This window comes from Euleptes europaea, chromosome 7 (genome assembly GCF_029931775.1).
Source record: "Euleptes europaea isolate rEulEur1 chromosome 7, rEulEur1.hap1, whole genome shotgun sequence".
Lineage (NCBI taxonomy): Eukaryota > Metazoa > Chordata > Lepidosauria > Squamata > Sphaerodactylidae > Euleptes > Euleptes europaea.
Window position 1 is genome coordinate 15,724,883 of NC_079318.1, and position 27,651 is coordinate 15,752,533.

At 43.4% G+C, this 27,651-nt stretch overlaps 2 protein-coding genes across 2 annotated transcripts in view; one reads left to right on the forward strand and one right to left on the reverse strand.

Moving 5' to 3' along the window:
* The window catches only part of TMEM181 (transmembrane protein 181), a 35,614-nt gene extending 33,284 nt beyond the window's left edge, over nucleotides 1-2,330 (forward strand). Inside the window, exon 17 of the mRNA XM_056853301.1 lies at nucleotides 2,169-2,330. Within this exon, the coding sequence (XP_056709279.1) occupies nucleotides 2,169-2,247 (79 nt within the window). The 3' untranslated portion in view covers nucleotides 2,248-2,330. The remainder of the gene's footprint in view (nucleotides 1-2,168) is intronic.
* Nucleotides 2,331-19,148: 16,818 nt separating this feature from the next.
* DYNLT1 (dynein light chain Tctex-type 1) lies at nucleotides 19,149-26,339 on the reverse strand. Its single transcript, XM_056853042.1, has 5 exons — nucleotides 26,261-26,339; nucleotides 22,830-22,871; nucleotides 20,873-20,996; nucleotides 19,871-19,948; nucleotides 19,149-19,526 (listed from the first exon to the last, which is right to left on the reverse strand). Exons 1-5 carry the CDS (start codon nucleotides 26,285-26,287, stop codon nucleotides 19,456-19,458), a joined length of 342 nt encoding a protein of 113 aa, XP_056709020.1. The 5' UTR covers nucleotides 26,288-26,339; the 3' UTR covers nucleotides 19,149-19,455.
* Between the last annotated feature and the right edge of the window lie 1,312 nt (nucleotides 26,340-27,651).

Here is a 27,651-nt window from a genome sequence, read left to right on the forward strand (position 1 = left end):
GAAGTTACTGGTATAGCTGTCTAGAATGACTCCTTTACTAACATTGTTAACAGTTAATCTGTATTCATGAGAATTCACTTGGATGCCCAATGAACTTTCAGTTCTTGGCAGAACAATAGGTGAATTCATTTTTCTTTTCTTTTTTAACGCTGTTTTTCAGTAGTTAGTTGGCTCTCAAAGGAGCACACTGGTATCAGAATATAACACCAATAATGATCAAAGCGCAATATGAGATGTTCCTTGTGGAGAGGATGCTCAGTAGTGCTGGATTCAGGCATGATCAAGTAGTGGCTGCTTCTCTCCCCCCCCCCCCCCATGACCTTAGTAATGGCCCTTGGTTTGGCAGAAGGGGGGGATTCATCTCCAGAATATGCTGTCAGATCTCTGGGCACGTGTTGAGCTGCAGGACTTTACCACAGCTGATGATGTCGTGATTACTAATCTAGGTGGCAAAATAAATTACTAGCACCTTAACAGATAACATAGTTTATTCTAGTATATGCTTTACTGAGTCAGAGCTCACTTCAGATGCATGAACAATTTAGAGGTGATCCCTCCTCCCCTGCATTTACTGGGCAATCCTGGGGTGGTCAGGGGAGACACCGCATCCTAGTGAAGCCCCTGGCTCCTGACAGCTACCTGATGCAGTCTGGGCCTTCCCAGGCTGCCAGAAATGTGGGAGGTGCCAGGGAGTCTAACTGACAGGCCTACAAGGAAGCTGCTGGCCAAACAGTGGCTTCTTAAAGAAATACAGCCCATTCCTCCATGGAACGCACGGGCATTTCCACCTGTCACTGGAGGTGGGAGGGGATGAGCAGTGGGAGCCAATATTCCCCACCCAGACCTCTTGCAGGGAGTGGTTCTACTCACATGTAGGAATGCAGCCCTGACCGGGCCAATGCTACTTGCCTGGATGGGGGCTCAGAGCAGCTGGACCCATTTGGGGAGGTGTGCCTGAGCTGCAGCAAGCCAGCTGATGAAGCATAGCTGGCAGCCCGCCTGACATGGGGCCAGGGATGTGTACCAGAAAAAAATAGTATTTGTCAATCAAAATTTCATATAGGAAATAATTATCAGTATTCCAGATTACTGGCTCACTTTTTGGATTCGTTCCCCCCTCCCCAGGATTCAGAGATTATTCAGGTCCATTCTCCTATAGGGAATCTTTCCAGGAGGCTGGACAGGCAGTTTTTCAATCAAACGGCATCAAAATTGTTGCAGAGCTGATGCTGCCTGTCCACTGAAGAACCCCCCGTTTCAAGTGAAATGGACCAAGAGGTCTAATTCTATAGGCCCCTGAAAGGTGCCCCCAGCCATTCTTCATTGTTTCCTTTGGGGGGGAAATTCCATGGTTTCTCCAGGGCAAAGAATAGCCAAACAGAGCTTACTTCAAACACACACCCTAAGCACCCACTGGCCAAAAGCCTCCTAATGGAAACTGAACCAACATCAAACCAGAGAATCCCCCAGAATTACAGCCTAGCACACCCCAACACATGCAATGTCAAATCTCAGCTAAACCAACTGAAGCGAGAGAAGGAAGTCGACCCCAAGAGAACCAATGTTAAACCACAGAAGCTAAGCAGAACCCAGAGCCAATGTGGCCGTGTAACCCCAACAGAACCAATGTCAAACAAGATCATCCCAGCAAAAGCAACCTGGCAAACTCTCCAAAATGTTAGATCCCATTTGCCTGTGAAAGTTACTTCTCCCCCCGCCCGTTTCCTGGGAAACCTGGAAAAAGCTTTTAACGCTTTAAAACACCAGCCTCAGATATTTCTGGATATTATCAAATATTTCTGAGAACATTTGGGATCAGGATGTTGGTATTGACTGGGATTCTCTAATGTACATCCAAGTCTGGAATATACCCAAAAATACCAATAAGAAGTTTTCAGGTATATTTTCTGACCTGAGTGTGCATCCCTAGGGATGGCTGCCATGGAGGCCAAGCCCTGGGGGAAAGGTAGAAACCTGGCCCAAGCTGGATGGATTTGTGGACCCCTTGCAATAACTCCATAGCCCCCTAGGGGTCCCTCAGTCTACAGGTTGGAAACCACTAGTTTAGAATGATATAGAATTGATTTATATGAATTTCTCTTCTTTGCCCAGAACTACAATTTGTGCTGCTTATTGTCTGAAATGTTGTCAAATCTGTTTTTGGACAGGAGTGACTATGAAGAAATGCCACTTCAGAACGGTCAACCCATCAGAGCTAAATTCAAGGAAGAATCGGACAGTGATTAAGTGTGTGTATTGCACATTAACTGTGTAATATAAGAACAGAGTGATTGTGACTTTCCCCCATGTTTCTGCCATGTTTACTGATGACCGAGTGTATCCTTTGGTGGAAGGACTTACCGTTTCTCCTTTTCTGTTTACAAAACCTAAATCTGAAGGGAAAAATCATGTTTGGAAAAGATTTATTTAAAAATGACTACTATGAACAATGAAAATACTTGTGGTTGGATGTTTCCAGAACAGGTTGCTAAATCAAAGATGCTTCATTGTGAATTGCTCATTTATATCCCAATATTAATCAGCTTCAAAGAAATTTATTTTGACTTTTGTAAACTATATTTTGGTGTGGAGGAAGTGCCTGTTGCACCTTCTTTTTTTGATCCCAAATCTAGTCAAAGATGATACTTCTTTGCCTTGGGAAACCTCCTTGTCTGTAAACAAAACAAAAATTGTGTAATGCTTTTTTTTTTTAGAACAAAAGTGATAGAAAACAATGTGCAAGCTTTCAAGTTCTCCAGAACTCTTCATCGGGTTGTATGTTGAGTTGAGAGTTCTGGAGAACTTCGAAACTTGCACACTGTTCTTCGCTACCTTTTATTAGGACCAACAAAAGTATTACATAACTGGATTTTGCTTTTGGACCATTGTGGCAGCTGCAGGTAGCCACATCAGTGTTTCCATTTCACGGATGAAGAGGTGGAAAGGAAGAATCATGCCTATATTTCAGTCTGTACTTGGGTTTATCAAATGAGAGTGTTCAAGCTGCCTACTTTCATTAGGCACAGTTCCTTTTGTTATCAATGTAATTGCATTTGAGGGCAAAATAATTGTAAAGAAATATTCAAAGGCCATATTTAAATGGCTAGATTACTCATGTCAGTGAAAAGCACACCACTGTACCTCAGCATGTACTGTTTAATATAAATAATTTAACACTGGTTTTCTTATAAAAGGTTGCAATATTTCCCCTTCTCTCCCTCTCTCTCTGTCACCTCTCCCCTCCCTCCTTAAACTCTCTAGATCTAAATGAGAATATTTTAAATAGTTGGTAGTTCTGGATGGGTAGCCCTGTTAATCTGTAGCAGCAAAATAAAACGAGTCCAGTGGCACCTTGGGGACTAACTTACATCCGATGGTGAGCTCTGACTCATGAACACTTTTGATAGTCACACACAATAACACACCACGCACTCATGGACATGTGCATGAGTGGGCTGTGGACATATATCTGAGTAGGTCATTCTGACACAGTTGGAGCCAGCAGTTGTGGATTTTCTTGTTTCCTTCTCTCTCCTCCCCCCTCCCCCAGTGGTCCTTTCCAACTTTGGGAAATTGCATCAACCACCAGTTTGGATCTTTCCCAGTTCATGAATTGGATCTAGTGATCTGTTAATGGGATGAGCTTTCCCTTGTTCCCTTTGCTCCATCAGTTCAGACCTCTGGAAAGTTGATTCCTGAGGCTGTGAGATCTGCATAGATAAATAACCATGCAGGATAGGGGGGGTTGCACTAAGGAGGAGGAGGGGGAGGAAGCACCTCACCCTCTTTCTTCCCTTTTCAGTCCCTGCATCTCTCTCTGTTGACAGAAGAGGCAGGAAGAATGCTTTCACCTCCTTCCCCCTCCTCAGCACAGCCCACTAACCCCCATGGTTATTAGTCCATGCAGATCCTGCAAACTAGGAATCAGCTTTCTCCAGATTGGAAAGGACTTCTGGGAGAGAAGGAACAATATGCGTCTCTCAGTGCCTTCCATTGATGGATCACTGGCCCAACTCACAGTGAACTGACCAGGATCTAAATCAATGTCTGATGCATTTTGTTAGACGGACTGAATGTTTGCTGGGTAGAGCAGAGCTTTCATAGGAGATTGAAAGGCTCTGCAGTAGTTTTTGGAACTCTTCCTTGCTTCCGAGTCTGCCGGCACAGGACTAGCCAACATCCAATATTTACCGTAGGGCGGCAAGGTGAAGTAGTCTTTGCACAGAGTCGGTCAGGCTGCTAACCGGTCAAATATGACTCCATCACATGCACATGCTAAGAGAGAGCCACTTTACACAGTACAGCAGTGGCCTGATTCGGCCTCCACATAGTGATGTAATGTGGCTCACTATTGCTCCTGTAAAAGGTATAGTCTTGGCCATCCTGTCTGCATCTCTCCGGGCTCATCTTCAGATTCACTGCAGTGTCTTGCCTGCACAGGAAGCTTACCAGACCGATGCTGCCAACTGCAGTTTATTGAGAGTTCTCTTCATACTCCCCTGTGGGGTAGCCTTTGTTCCAAAGATTCTGTGAATTAATGTGAATTAACTTTATTTGGAAGTTGACCTAAGCCCAGAATTTGTCAGTTTTTTATGTGCTCATGTTTCTGTCTGTAATGAGTCCCCCTTGTAGGAAAGCTGTATACCATTACTCTGCAGTGCAGCATGACATTGATCATTAGGCTGCCTGTTTGAACTGAATGTGAAAGTTCAGTGTGTTTCCACTAGCTGTGCTTGAAGTACTATACTTTTCCCCCCTTTTGCTTGGCCAACCTTGTGCTAATAGAACATAAAGTTCAAGTCATAGGATGAGATACAAAGAGCCCCTTCACCAGAGCGTAAAACACTTCTGTGCATGCGTGGTTTCTATTTTTTGTTAGTTCCCCCATGCTACCTTTCGTATTTTTTTGTGGGTGTGAGTGGCTGCAGTGGTAAAGTTGGTCAGTACACACATGGAACCCTGGGGGGTAGTATTTTGGGTCCCAGGCATCGGCAGTTACATGGTGAATAGTCTCATAGGACTGATATCACAGTAGTATCGCAGGACTTCCAATACTATGAAGAATTGGCATCAGTGTCTTTGTAGATATTATCATTATAAAAGAGTGTAATGTATTTTGCTTATAAACGTTCTGTATAGGTATAAGGAAATGAGCGGCTAAAATAATTCACTTTTGCTAAAAGTGAAGTTTCATTTGGAATGTCTTTGTTTTGTGACTGTTGGTTGAGTGCTTATATATACTTAGCCCTGAGTTTCTCTAAAGTCAAGACATTGGCTGCATTCAGAAGCTCTGTTGAGCTTGCTTAATGGTTGTATTCACATGTTGCCTCCTTCCACTTGTGTGCACAGCATAACAGAAGACTTTAGTTTTCAGAAGTCTTTAATCTAACTCCAGTTTGTTGCAGTGTCTGAATGTGAGCACCTGGACACTGGAACATTTTCCTTTCCCAGAAACCTGGATTTCTAAACTGTGGTTTAAAATCCCAATTTATAGCAAAGAAAGACACTCCAGTGCTCAGGAGCATGAATTGAAATTTCATGATGTATTTGAGTTAAGAAAAAATGAGAAAATCTTCTGTTACACTCGATGCATGAATGAAAGGGCAATGAGGTAGATGGCAGTTCGCAAGGACTTTGGTCTGTAGTTGATAATTTCCATCTTTTAACGTTCCTCCACATTAAAAAAAACAACCTAGATGCAATCAGAGAACTAATACAGCAGAGAGAAGGGTCTACCCAGGGCCATCATTTGGCTACTTAGGACGATGTGAAGTTCGTTCATAATATCTAAATAAATCCATAGAAGAGATTCAAAAAAGATGTCATAAAGCAAACTGGAAGAGTGTGTGTGTGTGTGTTTTCCTAATTTGCTTATGTTGACTGTTAGAAAACTATCTAGGAAAAGTGAACTACTTGTCTTTTGATATATTGGATATATTTGCATTCTCTTAAATTATTGTTTGCTGTCCTCCCTTTTTAATATTTAATGTAACCCCCAAGTTACTTTCCCCCTTAATTTAAAAGAAAATAAAGGAATGGGAGTTTTTTTGTTAAGTGTCCCTAAGGTAAACTGGAATTTGAGCTGATGATAGTGTTTGGGATCCAAGCATCATAACATCTGTCCTCTACCCACAAACCCTCTCAGTTGGAACAGGTCAGGATTTCAATCCCAATGACGCTTTTCTTAATTCTTCTGAGTAAGCGTGTTTAGAATTGCTCTCCAAAGGACCCAAATGCAGAATCTAGCTTTTCCATTTTTCTGTTTCTTGGCACTTCGCAAGTAAAAATAAAAAAAGGAAAGTACTTCTGTTTATGTTTGAAGCTTATCAGCATCACCTAATGGCACTAAAATGGTTTGATTAACATTAGGGAACTGGGGCACGTTTCTGCCAGTGCTGAGCACTTTAAAGTCGCATTAATTCAAAGGGGAGAACTGAGCACTTCCGTAGATCTGTCCCATTGAAATCTGGCTAGATTGCATTGCTAATGTTGTACGGCTTCATGAATTGCAAAAAGACTTGTCTAAAATTTAGCTTATAAAAGCGTGGGAGTTGAAGCCAAACCTATGGAAGCTGAGCTCACAGACGCCCCCTTTTTCTGCTTCTCATCTCCTTTCAGCCCTACTTTGCCCCTTGAAAAGGCACTCCTGAAGCCTGGGGGAGCCTTGGGAACACAGAGTCGGGCTACAGCATATAGGGGGAATTTGGCAGACATCTCCACCGGCTCTTGTGTGAGTGCCTGCTCCATTCATAGTGGTGAATGGGATTTATTTATTTAGTGATTTCTAGCCCACCCTCCCCGGCCAAAGTCAGGCTTCTGGGTGAACGAGGCTGCTTCATAAAGTAAAATAATCTGCAGACAGTTTCTACAGGTGAAGGGTGTGGCACTGCCTAGCAAAAGTGTGCAATGTTAGGACTGTTTTTCTTTAGACATTAATTCTCTTACCCTCAGCAGCTTTCATGTGGCATCTGGCACTGTTTCTGTGACTTTTAGCAGCAGCTTTTTGGGGAGGGCACAGGGACTGGAGAACAGTAGAGCCGTTCTTTTGCCCACTTCCCCATGAGCTCCGCTTCACCCATGGAAGCTTGGACACTACCAGTTATATTTACACTCTTTGATGCATTTCCAGGACTGATCACTTTAAACAGCATTCAACAATGAAAGGTAAAAATGAGAAACAAAGATAGCGTAAGGTCCTGGGCACTCTTTAAATAGCTGATGCATAACCATTTTCAGGTCAAAATACTCCTTTGGTGGATGGCTTAACTCCGATTCCCTATACTTATGATAAACAGATCACAGCTGGCTCTTTATATTATAACACTCACTGTCAAACCAGGCTCTTGAAGAGACCTTACCAACTCGATGCTGATGCTTACACTGTGGCTTCATAGCATCGATAAGCTGCGTTGTAACTTTGTCATAAGCCTGCAACAACTCCAAAGTCCGGTCCAGATTCTTTGCTAACAAAACAAACTCATCTAAGGTGCTGGAATCCAAGACACCAGCAACCAACTGGATATTCTTGCTAGACCAGTATATCCTGGGCAACCTATTTAAGTTCCCCTCAGAATTCTCTCTCAAAAAATCAGTTATGAGGGGAGGTAAGGGAATCTAAATCTAGGGCCAAGGGTAAATGATCACTTTCCACATGTTCCAACACAGAAAAGGCTCTAACACCGACCCTAAGGGCTGGAGAGATCAACATGTAGTCCACCACACTTCAACCCCGAGCCGAAACATAAGCGAATTCTCCCGGGGAATCACAGGGAGGTAATCCTGGACACTCTCTTTTTGGCTGGTTATTCCTGACATAGAGGGGACATATTTTGTACTTTTAAAAATGCCTTCTGTAAACCCAATGTGTATTACTGCCTTTCTTCATATGGAAAGCTATGAATTTTTTTAAATGTCACAATGCTGCACAGAAAGCTCAGTGTAAAACCTGCAACTGCAGAATGGGAGGTAGTAGAGAGGTTCTGTGATTAAACCTGATTAACAGCATTCCCTTATTTGGGTCACACACAGGAGCTGGGAGCTGAAATGTGGTGTCAGTGTGTGTAATTTTGCTGTTTTAGCCAAAGGAGGAGCTGACGAGGAGATTCACTTGGGTGGTTGCCTGTTTGTTAAGGTGTTTTGATGTCTTAGCAGCTGTCTGTTTGGAATTGGGCTTCTGGGTGAACTCCAATGAGGCCGCTTCATAAAGTAAAATAATCAGAAGGGTGTGATGCTGGCTAGGAATATGTGCAGTGTTCGGACTTTTTTCCTTAGACATAAGCTGCTCTTTTTGTGTAGACATTTTTTGCTTGAAGAGATGCCTTTTGTGGGATCTGTAAAAAGGCTTGCTACTGTACTGTTGGTATAAAATATGTGTGAGAATAGAGGTATTACACCCCTAGGTGTATATCTTGATCTGGGGTGCTTTTCTTTTGCACCCACTCCTTGCGGGACCCTGTTTTCTGATGCTCACCTTCACCTTACCACATGTAATTGTACCACAAATCTAAATTTGTTATGGTATCTGAAGCCCCGCAGCTGCCAATGAAGTCTTGAACTGAACCGAGACAACTTCCAGTGCCGGTAAATCTGAAAAAGCGGCATAACTAGGGCGGCACTGAATATTCTCCGCTTTAAATCTTTGAATAAAAACCAGCAATTTTTTTGGGGGGGGGTGTTCTCCCCCCCCCCGTTAATTACCATGTGGATATTCCTCTTTTCTTTCTTTTTACACATCCTGTTCAGTAATATCGTTTTCCTTGGCTGCTGTTTCTTTAACGCCATTTTTGTCCTTGCTGGTGGCTGTATGTTCTTCCATACTGGATTAATCGTGTGGATGATCCTGCACAATCAGGAATCACAATTCAAAGGGTATGACATAACTTTGCAATTCCAATTAAATTTGGCTGTTGTCACAGAGTGAGGATAACTAAACTTTGGCAGAGAATATTGAAAAAGGGTTGAAAAAGGTCTTTCAGCACTGCTGAAATGTACAAGAGTGTGTAAGTTTGGATGATCTCTAAATAGAAGCCATTAAAGCAGGTCCCCCTTGTGGCTCCTGCTGACACCTGACGTTCACAAATGATTTAGAAAGTGGGAGAGGTCAGGTAGAGCTTCTATCCAGCTGGGCTTCTGATTGGCTATGTAGATTTTAAAAAACACATTGTTTTTGTGATTGGCTCTTTCTTCCTTTGGCAGCCATACTGTGATTGCGCCCACCACCCTTTGGCAGAATTCCAAAGGTGCCTGAAGGCTCGAAATGATTGGGGACCTCTACAGTAGAGCAATATGCTAGGGAACAGAAGATCTGTTTGTGCCAAAATACTTTGAAAGAAAGGGAAGGGTGTTTTCCAAGAGACTTGCAGCAGGGTCCTGTGCATTCTTACTTGGGTTCTCAATAAACTCTGTGACATGCTTTTAAATGTGCAAAGGACTGCAGCTTTACAGTGAAAATCTTGACTGGTGATAAAGACAAAAGGCAATTGTTGCATTGAAAATGTATTTAAATTGTGGAACTCCCTTCTCCAGGATGTGGTGATGGCTGCCAACTTGGACATGTTCATGGAGAATAGGGCTATCCATGATGCACACCTATTCTCTCCAGTATCAGACAAGCATGCCTAGTATTTTAGGAGCTGTGGCACACAGGCAGGACAATGCTGCTGCAGTCGTATTGTTTGTGGGCTTCCTAGAGGCACCTGGTTGGCCACTGTTTGAACAGACTGCTGAATCTCATGGACCTTGGTCTGATCCAGCATGGCTTTTCTTATGTTACTATGTTCTTAAACATCTAGTCCTGTCTGTTGCATTTTTAGCCATATGTTCCAACTGTGCCAGTAATTTATATGAAAAATTCTTTAAACCACTGTACAACTGAATTAAACCTTTGTAAATAAATGTAAAATGAAGTAAATCTCTAGAGATAAATTTTATACCAGAACCTGGCTAGATGTGCAAATTATATGTTCATGTCAATTAGAAGCTGTATATACAATTTTGCTTTTGCGGGGGGAATATGCATGATGTATCTTGATGTGTCTTCTCTGTGGTTGGGGGAGCTGCTGTTTTGTAATCATGAGTCATTGGGAATACTGGAGGTACCGTTCCCTGGGCAGGAATCTAAGAGCAAAATTAATGTCGACTTTCAGTAAATATTGGGTGCCGAAATGCTTATGAGGCCATATCCATACTAAAATAATTGTGTTCAATATGTTCATAATAAAGTTTTATACTGTACCTACATCAATTGTTTTCATTCTTACAGATGACAATAAATAGGACCGTTTTTTAAGTGTTCATGCCTGGATATGTCCATTTATAGAGGTAAAACTATTCTGACAGCAGTAAAATGGAAATTCTTTTATTATGATTCTTGTTAATTTCTGGAGACTTCTGACTTTGGCGGTAGAAACAGATTTGAATGCATCAAAGAGAAAATGCAATTGGTCTGCTATAAAACATCATTGTTAAATAGATCGGTGCTAAGTGTGAATGAATAAAACAGCACATAAAAGAGCTCTGCTTAGTAATATTTCCTGTGTGATTCAGAAAAGGACCATAGTCGAGTGAAAAAGCACATCTCCACTTTAATAGATCTTGGGGAGCAAAGCCAATGAAGGCCTCTGCTGGAGTACAGAATACTGAGCAGATGGACCGGTGGTTTGGCTTGGTGTAGGGCTACTTTATATAGTCACAAGTGGAGGACTTGTAGGAGTCATGCCTCCCTCTCCACATCCCCCTTCCCACATTACTTCCTCCTTCCTTCCCTGGCAGCCCCCATACCTCTCTTCTTTCCCTGCTTCCATTTCTCACTTCCATCTGCCAACTTGCCTCTATCTGTGCCTTCAGTCTTCAGGTTTACCCTCCCCCTGGCAGCATCTTCCCTTTTCTCTCCCACCCACATACATTTTTCTGTTCTCTCCCTACTGTGAGTTTCTCCCTCCTTTTCCTGGTTCCTTCCCTTCCTTTCATCTTTTACCTTTTTCAACCTCACCCGCTCCCCAATACTGTTGTCTGACAGAACCCAAGACTTTATCTAAGCTGCATTTCCAGGCAAGTAGCGTCCTCAAAGCAACAAACATCAAAACATTTCAGTAAAAGCATATAGACATACAAACACACAACAGAACCAGTGAGGTAGCCCAAAACAGTTATTGGGGTACACCAAACAAAACAGCCTCTGACAGAAGACAATGACAGAGTAGGACAGACAAATCTCCCTAGGGAGGGAGTTCCAACATTTTGGCACCATGACTAAAAGGCCTTTTCTCCAGCTGCCAACTGTCTGACCTCAGATAGTGGGGGCACCCAAAACAGGGCCTCTGAAGATGACCAGATTTGATGGGTAAGATCATATGGGAGAAGATGGTTCTTCAAGTATGTTGGTCCCTGGCCATACGGGGCTTTAAAGGTGTTAATACCAGCATCTTGAATGGAGCCCAGAAGCAAATTAGGATCCAGTGTACATGGAACAAGCCTAGAGTAATAGGGTCCCTGTGACCCATATCAGTTAATATTCTGGCCACAGCATTCTGTACCAAATAGGTTCTGGACAGCCTTCGAGGCAGTAATGTAGTCTAGTTGTTACAAGGCATTTACCACAAGGGCAAGATCTTTCCTGCCCAGGAAGGGCTGCAGCTGTCTCATCAGCCAAAGCTGCTGAAATGTACCACTGGCCATCATGGCCACCTGTTTATACAACTTGGCAGCGTTGGTAATGTTGTGGCTGCCTAGAATGGCCACAAAAATCTCAGAACAGAGCACCAGGAGATCTTAGTGGACATTCATCTCTTAAAGCTACAGATGTTGCTTCTAATATTAGCTTTTTTGGTCTCCCTCATTGTAGTATTTTTAGATTTCAGCTTTTTCTGCAAACCTGATCCCTATATGCCCCTGATCACATTGTGCAGATGTTTTGATCCACACTCTAGGGCCTGGTTCATAATTAGATAACATATATTAACCTGCTAGCCATCGATGGAGATGTTTATCAGGTCAGCTGACAAAAACACATTTGTAAAAGGCATTTTAAAGTAGTTTTGCTGAGATAGTGTATTTTCTGATGAGAAATTACAGTCATTGTTTAATGATCAACCCAATAACTAGCAGCCAGTTTCTGGCCAACTGATCTTTTTTGTTTTAAAGTTTTTGTTTTGTCTCTGAAGATTAAAAGAATGGAAGTAGGTGGGAAAATGGTTCTAATCACCAGTCTAATCACTTATAGGAGATGGCAATTATTTTTCTAGTTTTCTTTAATAAGAATGAAGATGAAAAACAAGATGTAATTAAAGAAGCAGTGGTGTCGGAGCCTGAGTAGAAGCTGTCCTAGGCATGTACGTCTGTGGATCTAAGAGCAGGGTGGATAGTATTTTTTTAAAAAATAAGAAATTATGGATTTTTAAAACTGGTTTAAAATGAAATCTGAATTTAAAGCAATAACCTCTTAAAAGTGAACTTTTAACCCTAACTTAAGAAAAGGTTTATTTTGCAGAGTATGAACTGGGGGGAAACATCAACTGTCACCATACAGCACAATACTTAATGCTCATATTATGGCTTGATACTGGAGCTCATGACTGGCAAGTAATCACAGGTGTTGCTTTCACTAGTAACCCAACCCTTGCTTCTGCTCAGGGTATATTAGTGCAGGGCAGTTAAATAACCAAGGAAAAGTGGCATTAAGGCAGAAAGGGACCCTGGAAAGAATAACAGAATCACAGATTTGGAAGGGACCACCAGGGTCATCTAGTCCAACCCCGAAACTAACAACTACCTCCCCCCACATCCCCAGTGACCCCAACCCTCCCCCCACCATGCAGGATCCCACAATCAAAGCACTCCCGACAGATGGCCATCTAGGCTCTGCTTAAAGACCTCCAAAGATGGGGACCCCACCACGCTCCGAGGCAGTGCATTCCACCGTCAAACAGCCCTCACCGTCAGAAAGTTCTTCCTAATGTTTAGGTGGAATCGCTTTTTTATTAGCTTAAATCCATTACTCTGTGTCCTAGTCTCTGGAGCACTGGTTCCCAACCAGGGGTCCATGGACCCCCAGGGGTCCGCGAGAACTAAATTAAGGTCCGCGAAACAAAGTTATAAACCCATAATAAATTAATATTTTCAATTAAAAGTTCTCTATTATAAAAATATATATTCAAATATTATTCTAAGTTTAATGTTTAACTAACAGTTATGATTAAAGTTTATTTTCAAATTCTCAGAATTTTTATTTTGAACCTTGGGGTCCCTGCACCGAACAAGAAAGTCCTAGTGGTCCCTGGTCAAAAAAAGGTTGGGAACCACTGCTCTGGAGCAACAGAGAACAAGCTAGTTCCCTCATCAATATGACATCCCTTCAAATATTTAAACATGGCTGTCATGTCTCCCCTCAACCTTCTCTTCTCCAAACTAAACAAACCCAACTCCCTAAGTCTCTCCTCATAGGGCATGGATTCCAGACCTTTGACCATTCTGGTCGCCCTCCTCTGGACACACTCGTCAACATCCTTCTTAAATTGTGGAGCCCAAAACTGGACACAGTATTCCAAGTGAGGTCTGACCAATGCAGAATACAGTGGTAGTATTACTTCCCTTGATCTAGACACAATACTCCTATTGATGCAGCCCAGAATTGCATTAGCCTTCTGTTGACTCATGTTCAGTTTGTGGTCCACTAAGACTCCCAGATCTCTTTCACATGTACTGTTGTCAAGCCAACTATCTCCCATCCTGTACCGTGCCTTATGTTGTTTCTGCCTAGGTGAATTTATTTACACTTCTCCCTATTGAAATCCATTTTATTGCTTATGGCCCAGGTCTCCCATCATCTCTCATGATAGCTCCTCCTCTCTCTCTCTCTCCCAGCAGCTCAGGCACCACCTTTTAGCACTGTTTCTAACCAGTGCCTGTCTACAAAATTCCATCATTTTATTTATTTATATTTTTATCCCGCCAGGCTCAGGGCAGCTAACAACATACTTAATACATAAAATGCAATGAAATACACTAAAATCACAATATAAAGGTAAAACCATTTAACCACCTATCGAATCATATTAGAATAATAAACAGATGGCGTTCTTTTTTGAGGGATAGGGACCACTGTAGGTCATAACCACAGCTTGTAAGAGAGACCCCCATTTGGAGTAATAAGATATAAGTGGTCAACAAATCAGCAATGTTGTATATTTTTTAAATAGTAAAAATATCAAGTTAAATATTTAAGAAACTTATGGTATACTCCCGAGGTTCTATAAACATTCTGCGTGGTTTGAAACCACTATATTTTCGCGGTTATAGCAACAAATTAGTCTGTACTTTTATTTAAGTATCAAAATAATGAAACTTGATTTAAATAATTTATTTAACTTGGCCTTTTTCTTGGAGAATTAAATCATGATTTAAGTTGCTGATTAAAGTCAAATCTGTCCTGAAACAACATGGAAAGGCAGGAACTGGGACACAGAAGATGTATTGTTGGAGGCTGGAAGCAGGTGGGTAGCAGGTTCCAACAGTAAGCCTTCCAATTAAACAATGAATGCCATTTAAACAAAAGCTGGGCTTCATGTCTATGCACTTAATGGCTTGCACACAGCTAGTGGGATTTTTTTCCACACCAGTTTCTAAAATGGCTACGGAATGATGTGCTTGGAAGATGGGTGTGTGTGCTTCCTTAATAACCTTAGGAACCTTTCATAGTATGTGTCTGGTTCACTGATCTCTATCTTGTAATTCTAGTCAACGGATGATCTTGTTTTACTACCTGCTGTAAGAACAGTTAAGACCCAGTACACACCTTACTTCTACCTTGTTTCCAGTAGAGGGCAAGGTAACATGCAAAAAGATAGCCTAGCAGTGATGGCGAACCTTTTAGAGACCAAGTGCCCCAACTGCAACTGAAAACCCACTTATTTATCGCCGAGTGCCAATGCGACAATTTAACCTGAATACCACCCCCAGAGGGGGCCCAGAGGGAGAGGCTAGGGTTGCCAAGTTCCTCTTTGCCATGAGTGGGAGGTTTTTGGGGTGGCGCCTGAGGAGGGCAGGGTTTGAGGAAGGACTTCAGTGCCATAGAGTCCAATTGCCAAAGTGTAATTGCCAAACTGCACGCCCCTCCACCCACACAGACCCAGAGGGCGCCGGAGAAGCCGCTGGAGGGAAAGAAGGAAGGAAGGAAGGAAGGAAAGAAGGGAAGGGAGGGGGAAAGGGAAGGAAGGGAGAGAAAGAAAGAAAAAGAGAGAGAAAGGGAGAAAGAAATGGAGTGAGGAAGAGAAAGAAAAGTAGGGAAAGGACAGAGGGAGACAGAGAAAGAAAGAGGCTATTTATGCATGGGAGGTTTTGCCTTGGATTTGCCACTCTCCAGATGCACATTTTCCCCATCCGGATTCTCAAAACTCTGCATGGGGACTTACTGATTAGTTTTGAGAATTTGGATGGGGAAAATGTGCATCTACAGAGTGGCAAATCCAAAGCAAAACCTCCCATGCTTGAATGGCCAGAGGCAGAAAAGCCTTCCTGCTTTCTCTCTCTCTCTCTCACTCACACACACACACAGCCCAGCATAAGATCTCTCCCCCCTGTCCCTCCGCTCCATTCAGGTGTGCACGCACACACACCCCTGCTTCCTTTCGGGGAGACTGCTGTGCAGGTGGGGTGGCCATCTCTGCTTCCCGCGCGCCAGACATGCGGTGGTGGAGCCGGCGGGGCGGGGGCAGGCCGGGGCCGCTGGAACCTGCCTGGGCCACTCGCGCGTCCCCCGGAGCCCCTGGGAGGTCCAAAGAAGGCAGGACTGAACCCCAAGCCCCCTTTTCTGTAACCCCCCCGACCCTCCTCCTCCTCTTCTTCCTCCCTCTGCCAGCCCGAAGAAAGTCCTCTCGCCCCCCCCCGAGTCCCTAAGGAGAGCTGGACTTTGCAGAGCCTCCCCGGCCCCGCTTGCCGCGCCAAGGAGGGAGTCCAGGAAGAGCCACCCGCCTGGATCCGGTCCACGCTGGCCGCTGAGGAGGAGGCAAGGCCGATGCCCTTTCCCGCTCCGGGCTCCCCCAGCCCCGCGCCACGCCGTCCTGGAGGCGCTGTGCCATGAGGCGGGGGAGTGGCCGGCTCTGGGCCCAGCCCCGCGGGGCGCTTGGGCGGGGGGCAGCCCATCAAGGAAGGGGCTTAAGTGGCGGCGAGAGCGGCCACCGGCTTCAGCTGCGCCAGCGGGGCCAAGCGGAGAGGCCCGAGGAAGCAGTGGCCGGCAGCTGAGAGCAGCGCCCCCGTCCATGCTGCCTCCTTGCTAGCTCGGCGCATGCCCCTCCCCTCGCCACCCCTTCTCGATGGCTTTGTTCCTCGAGTCGGACTTCCAGATCTGCCAGCTGGGCGTCGGGGAGTGCAGGGAAGGTGGCGGGGGCTTTGAACCACTCCAGCCCCCGCCGCCCAGCTGAGCTGCGCATGCCGGCAGAGAGGCCTACGCGTGCCGGAGTTGGCACGCGTGCCATAGGTTCGCCAACACGGGCTAGGCTGATCTTGCCCTATATAGGTTTATAATAGAACAAGTATGTGCTACCTGAAGCTGTTGCTTAGTGACAAATCACCTATGATCCAACCTTCCCAGCCATTGTAGGATGATCACAGAATCATAGAGCTGGAAGGAACCTCCAGGGTCATCTAGTCCAACCCCCTGCACAATGCAGGAAACTCACAACTACCTCCCCCACACACACCCAGTGCCCAGAAGATGGCCAAGATGCCCCCCCTTGAACTGCCCAAGTTCATAGAATCAGCATTGCTGACAGATGGCCATCTAGCCTCTGCCTAAAAACCTCCAGGGAAGGAGAGCTTACCACCTCCCGAAGAAGCCTGTTCCACTGAGGAACCGCTCTGTTAGAAAATTCTTCCTAATGTCTAGATGGAAATTCTTCTGATTTAATTTTAACCCATTGGTTCTGGTCCGACCTTCTGGGGCAGCAGAAAACAACTCGGCACCATCCTCTATATGACAGCCCTTCAAGTACTTGAAGATGGTTATCATATCCCCTCTCAGTCTTCTCTTCAGGCTAAACATACCCAACTCCTTCAACCTTTCCTCATAGGACTTGGTCTCCAGGCCCCTCATCACCTTTGTTGCCCTCCTCTGGACACGTTCCAGCTTATCTACAATTGTGGTGCCCAAAACTGAAACAATACTCTAGGTGAGGTCTAACCAGAGCACAGCAAAGTGATAGCATCACTTCACGTGATCTGGACACTATACTTCTGTTAATGCAGCCCAAGATCGCATTTGCCTTTTTAGCTACTGCATCACACTGCTGACTCATGTTCAGTGTTTGGTCTACTAAGACTCCAAGATCCTTTCGCACACACTACTGCTGAGACAAGTCTCCCCCAGCCTATAATTATGCATTTGATTTTTCCTACCTAAATGCAGAACTTTACATTTATCTGTTAAAATGCATTTTATTGGTTTTAGCCCAATTCTCCAGCCTGTCAAGATCATCCGTTATCCTGGCTCTGTCTTCCACTGTATTTGCTACCCCTCCCAATTTAGTATCATCTGCAAATTGAATAAGCATCCCCTCTATTCCATCCAAATCATTTATAAAGATATTAAACACCACAGGGCCCAGGACAGATCCCTGAGGCACTCCACTAGTCACTCTTCTCCAAGTGGATGAGGAACCATTAACAAACACTCTTTGGGTGCGATCTGTCAACCATTTACAGATCCACCTAACAAGATCCATGCCTATAGTTCTTAACAGAGTTATTTAACATTAAACTGGAGCATTGTTAATATGCTCCTATTAGAAGTGATTTTTCAATAAGACAGGTGCTCGCTGTTGCTCTTACTGGTAGCTTTGATTCTGCATCCGCGCACGCACGCACACACACACACCACAAACAGAAACAGGTGAGCTATGACTCAGCTTTTGCCTCCTCAGCCTAGCCCACAAATTTAGCAAACATTAATGGTTTTTCCCTATTGAAATACTGGCCTCTATCCATCTACACATTCTGAAGACTTAAGGATGGGATAGGTAAAAGGTGACAGATGAGCATCCCTAGGCTTGATTCAGAATGGAGTTGCCTAAAAATCAGCTAATTTAGATGGGGCCTGAAGTTGTTCAATACAAGCCGTACTGTACTGGAAATTATGTCACTGAGAACACAATGAAGCCTAGATGCTGCCCCTTTACCTAGGATCTACCTATTATGCTGATGAGGACAATTGGCACAGCCTTAATTATGCCCTACAATGTTGCTTGAGGACCCCTGATATATTAGATTCCTGGAAAACTTTCTTTATATTGCCCTTCCTCCTTTTACAGAATTCAAAAGCTTAAAGGTTGCTGGCATGTGCCTTCTAACAGTATGCAAGAACTTAGTAACTACGTTACACAGCAACGTCATAAATCAAGTAGCTGTAACTTAATATTTCTGCAGTGCTAAATACACCTGCTTGTCAAGTTTATCTCCCTGCCAACTGTGGACATATAAGAAGCCATTTTCCACTTACAATCACAATCAAACATTTTGTTTCATCAATCCAGATCAGTGGTGTGACAATATTGTGTAACATTTGAATGTAGACGACAGAGCCAAAGACGTGTTGTGGAACTATAGGGGGGAGGAAGAAGAGAGAAGCACACTTCAGAACACGGTGTGTAGCACTACAGAATTTAACACACAAACTGATCTTATGCACCCAGAAGCTTTTGAGTGTATGAACCTGAAGACATTTGGGGTAAGGATTGTGAAAAAAACCTAAAGCCCATCAATACAAAAATGCTTCGGACAAGGTAGTGGGAAAACTTCTGGAAAGCTATTTCATACTGTAACCTAACCTCATTATCTACTGCAATCGGCAATAAAGCCTTGAGCTAAGGTCCAACCCAGCCCTACTACCAAGGAACCTTTTAACGAGAGAATTCTTGCCAAAACTCAGGCCTTTCTACATATAAAGTTGCAACTTATCTACAAAAACCACTATCAATCCCAGTAAATGGACATGACTACTGTATGTATAAAGATTTCATGTAAAGCCTCACATTCCAAGTAGGTTCTGTGCCAAGACCACCACCAGAAAATTAGGCTATTCGGACCAGGCTATTAAGGCACTTAATGTCAGTCCCACTTCTTGAATTTGCTCTCTTTCAGAATGACTGTACAGGCACATGTTCAGAACTTCAATAATTTAATAACAAAAAACTGTGAAAAGTTAAATCTTCAAACTAGGTGGAGTAAAGCTGAAGAACTGCAGCAGGTTTCAGGTTTTAGCACCTCGAGAAAGAGTCCTTAAAGAGTTAAGACAGAGTGCATTGATATGGGTAAGGAATAATGTGTTTGTGTAACCACATAAAACTTGCTCTCCCGTTCTCTCGTGGGAAGGAAAAGTTCTTTAAACACAAAGTTGTTCAGTGAATTCACAGTTTTAGTGAACCATGAAATGGAAGTGAGGAGACAGGCTGAAGAATTCCAAGGCAATCATATTGCAAGTCCGAAGGCACTGACAATACAGTACATAGTCTTGTTCTCCCATCTCACTGTGCAGGTTCCTACAAGGAAGAACATTCAGAATTAGGATCGCTCCTGTTTCAATGCTGTTGCTAAATTCAGTTCCAAGGAAATTTTGTGTTATGTAGGTATCTTCCAAACAGCTGAGATGCTTATCTGATTAGCACTGTTCACATATTCAGGAACGCTATATTATTCCACAGAAACCCTATGATACTCTAGGGGCAATAAAGGAGGAAGTTACTTAGGGTAATGCATGCTTGTTATCACAAGTACTGGAATCAGACATGTTACCATAGGATGTTTGCCAAGAATGCTTCCTACCTTGCACAAACATGTGAAACATTTCAATAAATTAAGAGAAAGTATTAAAACAGTCATGTACCATCAGCAGAGTTGTCCCAGAAACAAGAGCTTGCTGTGTGAAGTCCAGCACCATTCTTTTGCATAATCACACATGTCACTGTAAATTGCAGAAGACATATTAGTTATTAGAAAAGGGCATGTGTGAACACCCCATGAGCAACACAATTACATCTATTTTAGCTTTAAAGGGAAAGATATGGAAATCTTTCGTTTCCATGCCCTTTGAAGATAACATAAAGCAACCACATCTCTCCTCTACTGCTTTTCATTTGAACTTGAATTTGCACCTTTTACTTCTCTTGGGTGGTAGTGATAAGGGAGTTACACTTCTGTAGTCCTTTCCTTTATTCCATTCTTTATGCTCGTGGACTAACAGGTCATAAGCAAAACAAATTCAAAACATTCCATAATACATAAACAACCATACATGCAAAAATATAATATCTGAACAGTACAGTTAAAAAGAGGCACTTCTGTAGTTAAATTTACTCTTTCTGCTCTTAAAATTAGGAACTTGTATGTGTTATCTAAACCCGGGACTGAACTGTAAAATAAAAAATTAATAATTTGGGATTTGTTTTTTGATTTGCCAACATGCTTTGACACATAAGTAAACTAAAGGTCCCCTGTGCAAGCACCGGGACATTCCTGACCCATGGGGTGACGTCACATCCCGACATTTACTAGGCAGACTTTGTTTATGGGGTGGTTTGCCAGTTCCTTCCCCAGTCATCTTCCCTTTACCCCAAGCAAGCTGGGTACTCATTTTACCGACCTCGGAAGGATGGAAGGCTGAGTCAACCTTGAGCCAGCTACCTGAAACCAACCTCCATCAGGATTGAACTCAGGTTGTGAGCAGAGCTTGGACTGCAGTACTGCAGCTTAGCCCTCTGCACCACGGAACTCCTACTTTGACACATAGGCACTCAAATTTTTGACAGGAACAGGAAAAGGAATTTTCCATTTATTTGAAACTCTATGAAATCAACAAAGCACTCAACGTAGACATGTGTTAACTTACCAACATATTTAAAAGGTTTCCCCAGCTTTGTTAGCTGACTTAGAATTTGCTCTACAACACTGGTAGTCCATTGGTTCACTTTGCTGTGCAAATATGCATTGCCGCCTATTGTGCCTTCTATAGCCTACAAATAGGAAGAGATAATAGGAACAGTATTATTCATACCCTCTGCTACTCATCACCACTTTTTAAAAATCAACTTTAAAGTGAATAGGCTTTCTCCAACTGAACTGACAAGCACCTGGCCCGTGATGTCACTATAGCTATGTCACTCCCCATAGTTTTCCCCTCAGCTCCCTTCAAAGCTTCATGCAGAAATGAGGCAATTATGTAGGAATTTCGCGGTCTTAAATTTATCCTGGCAATTCTAAATAGTAGGAGCTAGAGAAGCACCTTTGTAGTACATAAAAAATGTGCCAACAAAGTTCAGTGTACTGTACCACCAGAAAGATGCAAGTTCTTTAATTTTAAATACATAGCGGCGGCAGCAAAAAAACACTTGCAGCTGAAGACCCAACCTGAAACTGCCCAAATTAACCTCTACATAAGGAAATGCATCTGGCCACCCCATCCTATGCTGTAGCTGAAGCAATGGATTCCACACTTTGCAGATAAAGCCTCAGCATAAGGCAGCTTCATATGTACCTATGGACTGGAAAATGAAGATGTTTCTCAAACAGAAGTGCCATTTTTGGCCCCATTTTGGTATTTCTACAAGTTCTAACCCCCCAAACAACATAGGATCTAAACATACCAGAACCTGGTAAGCATTTTAAGATGGTAACCAGAAAGGGCACATAGCACAAATAAATTATCAGTACTAACTTTGCTTCATTAATGGCACGAACCTTATATTTTGTAGTTTATCCTATTTGGTGCATCATATAACCTTCACTACTTGTCATGGACGTTGCCACAACAGAAGTTCAGCAAATAAGACACTAGAGTCTTGGCAACACTTCACTAGAATCCAGTTGCCTTAAGCTTACTTAACCATATCAATCTCAAGCCATACCACAAATCTGGAATTTAACGAAACAAACGGAAGTGAGATTCAACCCAGAGTGAGGGTTTGAAACAATAATTTTTAAAATCCAGTAACTTGGAGCACCGTTAACTTTCTTCCGCTTTATACTTTGAATTAATAACCCTGTACACATGAAGCTGCCTAATACAGAATAAAATCCTGGGTCTGTCGAGGTCAGTATTGTTTAATGTGAGTGGCAGCAGCTCTCCCAGGTCTCAGGTGGAGGTCTTTTGCATCACCTCAGCTAATCCTTTTATCTGGAGATGCTGGGGATTGAACCTACAACATTCTGTATGCAAAGCAGGCATGTTACCACAGAGCCCTGCTCCCCTCCGCCCCGGTAGAATTATCTGAAGCTGGACCTCTTTTGGGAGAGAGAACCAGTGCAGCAGAATAGATAAAGAGTGTTCACTTTGGGCAGAGAGGACTTGGGCTGGATGCTGAACACCTGCCTGGGCTACCTTTACCTTTTTTACACTCATTCTTAGCCTAACCTATCTCACACAGTTGTTGGGGGGGGGGGGAGATGGGCTACTTCCATCTAGATAAATCTCTCTCAGCTCCTTGGAAGGAATATAAACACAAGGAATAAATTTGCATGTTCTCACAGGAAACTCTCACTGCCCTCTTGTCATGTTTCCATTGCAACATCAGATGTGTACAGAATTACATTAGGGAACTCAATTATTAAAAATATTTTAAATATTGCAGTATCTGTTGGAAGACTGGTAACATAATTACACTAACTAATATAGACCCTTTAATAAGTGGTCTCAATATTGCAATGTAGTGTACTGTGCTCTCCAACCAACTGATCAGTTTAGAAGCAACACTATCTTTTTAGAGAGAACTACTGTTAGGAAAAATACAGGTGATTTAGTAGTACAGGTGAGATTACATTTTTGGTGAAATGCAGAAACATTTTCCTACCTCTTTTATGATGTTGCTGACTTCATCCACAATAAATGCAGTCTTTAAAAAAATACAGAAATTAAATGTCAATCAAATATAATATTTGCACTGTGAATAGATAAAAGTAATTTATTCCTGAAAGCTATAATGCTTTAAATATTAATCAGGTATCTGATTAACTATTTTAAACACTTAACACCTTGTTTCTGCTTTACTGGTCATAGACCTCTACAAAGCTCTTTCATCACAACAGCACCCAGTAACTAGCAACAGCTGCAAATCTACAGTGGAGTCCTAAACACAGGACTGACTTCAATGGGCTTAGAACTTTGTTTAGGATTGCACTTTAAGCACTTACGTAGAAGCAAATTCCAAAGAAACATTAAAGATCCAACTGCTAATAGGATGGGGATGACAGTCACATACATAAACTTACTGAACACAGAAACCCCCATTGCTGCTCCATTTCACAACTTACTCAGCTGACAACACCCAAGCAAAACAGAAGCCATTGTTTTGACCCCGCACAACCCTCAGAGAACCAACTAAAACCCACACACACTCAATTTTCCTTCCCCTTTGCAGAATTGCTCGGCAGAGGGGTCCCCCCTTTTAAAGATCTGTAAATGTAAAACCTGGGCCCCACAAAGAGCTGAAGGGGAAAATAGTATGAGATTTCCACTCCCCCATTCCCCCAAACCCTCAGGGGTCTCAGTAGTCCAATCTCCCCTACTCCTTTCCCCCTCCCCTGCTTACAGCATTCCATATCTTCTGTAGCATTTCCTCATCAGGCTGTCCCTTCTCCCTCTTTTGGATAGTTTACAGAGTTATTTTTTCCCAACGTAACTGGGGAGTCATCCCAGATTTGCAGGATTTGTTTATATATGAGTGGCATTGATGCTTTATGACCCAAACAGGGAGCTGCCACTTCATTACTAGAAGGAACAATTACTTTGAAGCAGGGGTCCCCAATGTGGCACCCAACACCTTTTCTGGTGTCCACCAAGAGATTTTAGAAAGTGGGCGAGGCCAGGTGGGGCTTTTGCCCAGTAGGGCTTCTAATTGGCTGTGCAGATTGAAAAGGCATCCTATTAAACCGAGCTTCCGCCTGAAATGTTGAGGAGTTACTATTAAAGTTACATGTAACTTCACTCCTTGATGTTTTGTGGTTGCACCTAGCACCCTGTCTCAGAATTCCAAAAATTCCCACAGGCTTGAAAAGGTTGGAGACCCCTGCTCCAAAGCAATGTCCCAAATCTTACTACTCCCCATGTTATAGATTTTCTTTCTTTTCTTACCCCCAAGTGGCAGCTGACTTATGGTGACGGTAGGGTTTTCAAGGCAAGAGACGTTCAGAGGTGGTTTGCCATTGCTTGCCTCTGTGTGGGGACCCTGCTATTCCTTGGAGATCTCCCATCCAAATACTGATCACGGCCAACCCTGCTTCGTTACTGCACTAGGTATTCCCAGTGATGTATCAAGAGTTTGGAAATGTTATAAAAAAACATTGCTTTAAAAGGGTTTCTGGATGCCACGGCTAAAAAATGGTTGGAAGACGGCTTCACAGCTAAAGGGGCCAAACAAAGGGCGAACAGTATTTTTTATAACCGTTTCAAACTCTTAAAACATCGGTGGGAATACGTAGAAAGTGCGAACAGTATTTTTTATAACATTTTCAAACTCTTACTGGTAATACATCGCTGGGAATACCTAGTGCGGTAACAGCCAACATCTGATGAAATTGGATTATCCTGGCCTATCCAGGTGATGGCTTGTCACAGATAGGGAAGCCTGTTTGGCACATGTGTGTGTGTTAAGTGCCGTCAGTTTGCTTTTGACTCATGGTGACCCTATGAATGTTCTCCAAAATGTGCTATCTTTGACAGCTTTGCTCAGATCTTTCCAATTGAGGGCTGTAGCTTCCTTTATTGAATCCATCCGTCTCTTGTTGGGTCTTCCTTTTCCTGCTGCCTTCAACTTTTCCTAGCATGTCTTTTCCAGTGACTCTTATCTTCTCATGTGGCCAAAATACGATAGCCTCAGTTTAGTCATTTTAGCTTCTAAGGTCAGTTCAGGACTGATTTGATCTAGAACCCACTGATTTGGGTTTGTTTGTTTGTTTTTGGCAGTCCACGGTATCTGTAACACTCTCCTCCAACACCACATTTCAAAGGAATCCACTTTCTTCCTTTCAGCTTTCTTCAGTGACCAGCTCTCACACCCATACGTAGTTATAGGGAACTGAATTAACCTAATCTTGGTGGCCAGTGGCACATCCTTACACTTCAGAATCTTTTCTAGCACCTTCAGGGCTGCCCTCCCCAGTCTCCCTTCCCAATAAGGTGACATACTGCAACATGCAGTGGCATGTCTTTCAACATCTCATTAAAGTATTAGGGGAAAAGGCAGCGCTACAGGGGAAAGGTTGGCTACTGCCAACAGGGCTCACCAGCTGCAACTCCCAAGACTGCGGGAGAAAAAGGACATGCTGGGTGAAAACGCATATGGGTTGTTTTTTTGCCCTGGATCTGCCGCTCTCTATAGATGCACATTTCCCCCAGCCAAATTCTCAAAAACTCAACAATAAGCCCCCCATGCAGAGCTTTGAGAATTCAGATGCGGGAGGCTTGGAGAATGTACTGTGAAAAGCATTTTTTAACGGGACCATTTAAAGGATACTCTTTGATCTAATCCCTTATTTACACTTTGTATTAATTTTTATTAAAAATTAATAAAATTTATTTTATTCAACCTGGATGGCCCAGGCTAGCCTGATCTCTTCAGGTCCCAGAAGCTAAACAGGGTCAGCCCTGGTTAGTATTTGGATGGGAGACCACCAAAGAAGTCCAGGGTTGCTGTGCAGAGGAAGGCACTGGCAAAACCACCTCTGTTAGTCTCTTGCCATGAAAACCCCATAAGGGGTCGCCATAAGTCGGCTGCGACTTGACGGCACTTTACACACACACATTAATTTTTATATTAGGTACTGATTTAACAATGTTGGATACGACAAGGACAGGTTAATTAATGTTGGGACTAGTTCAGTTAGCAAACGTTGATACAATTTATTTTTAGGTGGGAAGAGGGAGAGGGGGAAAGTCATTTTGTTGTTAAATTAGAGATATTGCTTGTTTTTCTTTTTATTATTACTACTATATTGTTTCTGTTGATATATTAAGTGAAGAAAAATAAAAAAAATATTATTATATAAAAAAAGAGAGAATTCAGATGCGGGAAAGGGTGCATTTATTGCGCGGCCACCCCAAGGACCCGCAGGGAACGCGGGGCAACAATGGGAAGGGGGCGGAGCCCGGCTTCTCCCCCCGCCCCCTCCCCCGCGGCGGTCTCCTGTAGCAACGCCCGTTGAGAACAAAGGGACTCGCTGCCCCTCCCCCTCCCCCCTTCGCCACCCGCCGGAGTTGGGAAGAGCCCTCGGGGGACCGTTATACCTCCTCGGCGGTCTGGAGCTCGTCCATCTTCGTGCTTCTCCTTCCGCTCCGCCTCCGGCGTCACCCGACCGACCCGACCCGCTCTTCGGCGCAGCCGGCGGCCCACGCAGCACGGCGACCGAACCGCTTCCCGTTGTCTTCGTCGCTCGGCAACTGCGCAGTCCCGCCCCTCGGCTCTCAACCAATCAGGCGCGGCGAGCCGAGCTTCCCGGAAACGTTGCTGACCCCGCGTCGTCTGGATGGTCTGCGTCCGCGTCCAGAAGGGGAGGCGGGATATCCTTCGCCGCGGTCTGCTTGTAGCGTCATCCTCGCGACGAGGGTGAGCGGAGCGGACCCCGGCGTCGTCTCTCTCACTGCGCCTGCGCAATGGCGCGTTTTGATAGCGTTTTTGTTCTTCGGCTTTGCCTGGGGGGGCGTTCCGCTTGGTGGTCGCTATGGCGACAGACTCCCCCGTGGCGTTGGGCTTAACCGGCGTGTTTGAATAACGCACATAACGTTTCCCCAACGACGTCTGTAGGGTTGCCAGGTCTCCCTTTGCCACCGACGGGAGGTTTTGGGGGCGGAGCCTGAGGAGGGCGGGGTTTGGGGAGGGGAGGGACTTCCATGCCATAGAGTCCAATGGCCAAAGGCCATTTCTCCAGGTGAAATGATCTCTATAGAGAATCTCTCTCTTCTGCTTGGCTTTTTTGGACCTCCTGCTTTCTTTCTTTTTTTTAAATAATTTTTTTATTATTATTTTTCCAAAATTATTAATCACATAGTTTAACAATAACATAAAGAATATAAAGTAAAAACAAATAAGTAACATTGTTAAGAAAATCTATATATAATCAAGAATTATTGACTTCCCCTACACCTCCCTTCATCTTGCGATAAATTAGTAATCTCCTTTGCACAAAACTCTAATCCTAATACTATTGTTAATATTTATTGGTATCTTTAACATTTGTATTTTTCAAGAAAAAAAAAAGATTAATAGTTAGTAATATCACATAAAGGGAAGAAAAAAGGACATAAAAATAAAAGGAAAAAGAAGAGAAATAATCTCACTAATAATAACTGGATTAGTATAATAAAAAACATTTGATTATTTCCATTGGACCTCCTACTTTCTGAATGGTACCTGCTTTGGACCAAGATGGAACTTGAATTTTGAAATTTGAAGATACACATATAGGACTTTTGCATTGTATATATTAGGATTAGGATAGTAGAGTCTTTCATATGTATATTGTGATGTGTCACACTGTGTTTTTGTTATTGTAGCACTTAATATATAATTTTGCACTTTGTTGTACCTAGTCGCTCCTGTGCTGAGTACCTGGAGGTTGGTAACCCTAAACTTCTGCTGTCTCGCCATGTCTGAATTTTAATCACTTAAAATTAGGGTT

What these genes read in the sequence shown, in the direction of transcription:
- DYNLT1 (XM_056853042.1), bottom strand. Translation starts at nt 26,287, where the DNA reads ATGGACGAGCTCCAGACCGCCGAGGAG. An exon ending in AGCTCCAGACCGCCGAGGAG is followed by an intron (nt 22,872 to 26,260) that starts GTATAACGGTCC and finishes ATTTTTTTAAAG; the next exon opens with ACTGCATTTATTGTGGATGA. An exon ending in CTGGGACAACTCTGCTGATG is followed by an intron (nt 19,527 to 19,870) that starts GTACATGACTGT and finishes TCTTCCTTGTAG; the next exon opens with GAACCTGCACAGTGAGATGG.